Below are 3,619 nucleotides of genomic sequence, written 5' to 3'. Positions count from 1 at the left end.
TTTAGAAGATCTTTTTATAAGAAGATGAAGAGAGAGAGAGAGAGGAGAGAGAGAGTGGTTTTAGAGATCAGGGAGACTTGCACGTACGTGTGTCTATACACTGTGGGAGGTTGGCATTGTATTTTTCTGTTTTTTTTTTTTTTTGCATGCAAAAACCTATGTGTATATTTTTTTTACTGTTCTGTAATGAATTATGAGAGTGCTTTTGTTTCTTTGTGGCTTTTTTGTTTTTCTTCTTCTGGAGCCCATTGCTTGCTGCTTGTGGGATCAAGTTTGAAGCATCGTGATTGGCTCTCTCTCTCTCTCTCTTCTGAAGAACCTTAATAAGGATGGCTCTACAAGAATACCTGCTGAAGAAGAGAGTCGGAAGAAAGCAGAGAGAGAGAGAGAGCTGAATGAAATAAAGCTGAAAGTTTAAAAGCCAATTTAAAAGGAAAGCTGATGAGGTAAACCGAAAGAAGGAGCTTTTCTTCTTCCTCTCTCTCTCTCTCTCTATGTCCTAGCCTAGGGAAGCCTTCTAGCAGTATCTTCTCTCTCCCCACCCCCACCTCTCTAACCCAATCTCTCAGCTCGTTTGGTTTTTGCTTATCATTAATCTTTATTTAGAAAGTGATCAGAGGATTGGCTTCCTTCTTAGTCTTACATATATTATTGAAGCAATCACACAAAGAAGAGAAGTGAGAATTCCCCACCCATGTTAGGAAACAACACTTCTTCCTCAGTTCCTTCTTCTGATCCATTTTCTTGCTTAGAAAACGGTAGTAACAACAAGAGGAAAAGAAGGCCGGCAGGAACTCCAGGTATAGAAAATATTCTCAGCTTCTAATTCCGTACTTGTTTGTTTTAATCTTTGTGTGTGTGTGTGTGTATATATATGTGATGATTTTCTATCCTTGCAATATATAATAGATCCAGATGCAGAAGTGGTTTCTCTATCACCCAAAACACTATTGGAATCGGATCGGTATGTCTGCGAGATCTGTAACCAGGGATTTCAGAGAGACCAGAACCTTCAGATGCACCGGCGAAGGCACAAGGTGCCATGGAAGTTGCTGAAGAGAGAGAATCCAGTGGTTAGGAAGCGAGTTTTCGTGTGCCCCGAGCCAAGCTGCCTGCACCATGATCCGTGCCATGCTCTGGGTGATCTCGTTGGGATAAAGAAGCATTTCAGGAGGAAGCATAGCAATCACAAGCAATGGGTCTGCGAGAAATGCTCCAAAGGTTATGCAGTTCAATCAGATTACAAAGCTCACCTCAAAACCTGTGGCACCAGAGGTCATTCTTGTGATTGCGGTCGTGTTTTCTCAAGGTTTTCTTCCAAAATCCCAAAAACACATCATCATGTCTCTCGATCTCTAATTACCTAGCTTCCGGTACTGGTTGTTGAATTAATCAAACTCATTCCTTCAGAACAAAAAAGAAAACAGAAGGTTTATATCAAAATTCATCTCCTTTATCATGATCAGGTCGTCTAAGCAAATTAACAAAAAAATCAATTTGATCTGTGTTTTGATGATTTTGGGTTTTCTGGGTTATGTTTTGGCTAGCTGGCTAGCCTTCTTCTCACTAGCTCCATAATTCGGATATAATTACAAAACCATGATCATGAACTGAACTTCACGGGTTTCATTGATCGCTCCAGCTTAATTATAATTAACTTGGGTTTGACCAAGGAAAAATATTATTAAAAAAAGGTTTAGATTTGACTGATGGAACGTTAATCCAATTTTTATCAACTGTTCTTGACAGTTGAACACATTTCCCAAAGATCAGTTTCTGTTGGTCACACAGCTGTTGGGTTTGAAATCCTTTTGGTTCCACGAGACCCAAAACAGTTCCATATTTGTAACTATTTTACTTTATATATACACTGTATATCCCACTTCCCTTTTGTCGAAGCAGCATTGTATCTCTCCAGTACAGGATGGTATGGACCAAAAGGAATGTATCTCAAATGATTAATTAACGAGGTTTAATATCATTATTTAATTCAATCTATATATCCTCCTCTAGCTAGCTACCATTTTCAATCCCAGTAAGTTATTTGTCAAAGCATGTTTTTTGTTCTTTATTTATTATTCTCTAGCATGCTAATGCTCATGACTTTATCTCTTTCGATATGTAATCATCATCTTCATCAATTTATAAGTCTTTCAGAACAAATCCTTTGAATATTTCCATGCACTTTTTTTACGTGTAGGATCATAGCAATCTGTTCTACGTATTACTCTAACATAAAACAATAATACATTTGAATGATTCTTTTGACGCTTTTAGGGTGGAAAGTTTCATTGAACACCAAGATGCTTGTAGCATGGGGCCTCTCCGGCCGGATTCACAACCACTGCAGACAGCTGCTTGCTTGTCTCGAACGGCCTCAAGTCCGAGCCCATCCAGTGAAACCAATTTCAGCACAGGTCCTTGGTCTAGTGCTTTAGCAGTGCCAAAGCCAACGGTACCACCAGATCAAACCACGTTCTTGAACCCTACTACTGCAGGAGGAAACTCATCATCGAAGAATCCCAGCTACCACAATCTAGAGCTTCAGCTCTCGACGACATCGAATCCCATGATTGATTCCTCGGTTTCCCCAAAAAGAGATGATCACAATCACTCTACCCAACTCCAGCTCTCAATTGGGTCATGTGAATTTGGAGAGAAGAATGAATCCAACAACATCAATAATCGAAACTCGTCCAAGGAGAGCATTAATATTATTACTAGTGATAAATCTGTGGTGGCTGCTTCAAGGCTCAAAGAACATGCGCGAGAGCAGTTAAGGCTAGCCATGGCAGAAAAGGCGTATGCCGAAGAGGCTAGACAGCAAGCAAAGCGACAGATTGAACTAGCAGTGCTGGAGTTTGATAATGCAAAGAAACTTAGGCAACAAGCGCAGGGTGAATTAGACAAAGCGCAGGCTCTGAAAAATCATGCAATCAAGCAAGTTAACTCGGCAATTCTTCAAGTTACGTGCCATTCCTGCAAGCTGCAATTTCAAGCCCGAGCTGCAATGGTGCCTCCTGATGAGAACTCTTTGGTGTTGAGTTACATGTCGTCTGCCATAACAACAGATCAGGGTGAAGTAGAGAACGACAATCGAACTCATGATCATGCAAAATCAGCTAACCCATAAATGATCTCTCTCTCTCTCTCTACTTCCATATCTCTGTTAACTTTTTTTCTTCCTGTCTTCCAATATACCAAGTGAGTTGTTGTGGTTGTCTCAGGTTGATAATTAGAAGAGTGTACGTTGTATCTTGAAATTCATCTGTTGTTATTTGTTCATTAATTTGGTAAATGCAGACTATTACATATATAATATATATATATATATATAATGTGTCTCATCGATTAAACTATATTCGATCCCACGATAATTATTATTATATATATATAGCTGGTTTCAAAGCTCGAGATGATCATTTAGTCGATATATATGTAGGCTCAGATGATCTTCACTGCTACCTAGGTTAACTCAAAACTGCAACTATTTCAGTGAATTAAATGAGTTGAGACACTCATTTTTGCTTGCCTGGACTTTGGTTGTGTTAGATTTTGTCTTTGGACTATATGGTGGTCCTTGCTGGCCAAGGTGGTCAGATAACGGAGATGACCCTTG

General features: G+C 39.5%; 1 protein-coding gene across 1 annotated transcript; it reads left to right on the top strand.

Annotated features, from left to right (window-relative positions):
* The first annotated feature begins 256 nt into the window (after positions 1-256).
* Positions 257-3,285, top strand: LOC109012099 (zinc finger protein SHOOT GRAVITROPISM 5-like). The gene is made up of 3 exons (XM_018993590.2): positions 257-800; positions 910-1,309; positions 2,278-3,285. Exons 1-3 carry the CDS (start codon positions 695-697, stop codon positions 3,131-3,133), a joined length of 1,362 nt encoding a protein of 453 aa, XP_018849135.1. The 5' UTR covers positions 257-694; the 3' UTR covers positions 3,134-3,285.
* The last annotated feature ends 334 nt before the right edge of the window (positions 3,286-3,619 follow it).

Source organism: Juglans regia, chromosome 6, assembly GCF_001411555.2.
Source record: "Juglans regia cultivar Chandler chromosome 6, Walnut 2.0, whole genome shotgun sequence".
In the NCBI taxonomy this organism is placed as follows: Eukaryota; Viridiplantae; Streptophyta; class Magnoliopsida; order Fagales; family Juglandaceae; genus Juglans; species Juglans regia.
The sequence above is the reverse complement of the archived record's forward strand: the minus strand, read 5'-3'. Positions and strand labels throughout refer to the sequence as shown.

Coding starts and splice junctions, on each gene's coding strand:
- LOC109012099 (XM_018993590.2), top strand. CDS start 695: ATGTTAGGAAACAACACTTCTTCCTCAGTTCCTTCTTCTGATCCATTT. Junction 801..909: donor AAGGCCGGCAGGAACTCCAG/GTATAGAAAATA, acceptor AATATATAATAG/ATCCAGATGCAGAAGTGGTT. Junction 1,310..2,277: donor TGCGGTCGTGTTTTCTCAAG/GTTTTCTTCCAA, acceptor TGACGCTTTTAG/GGTGGAAAGTTTCATTGAAC.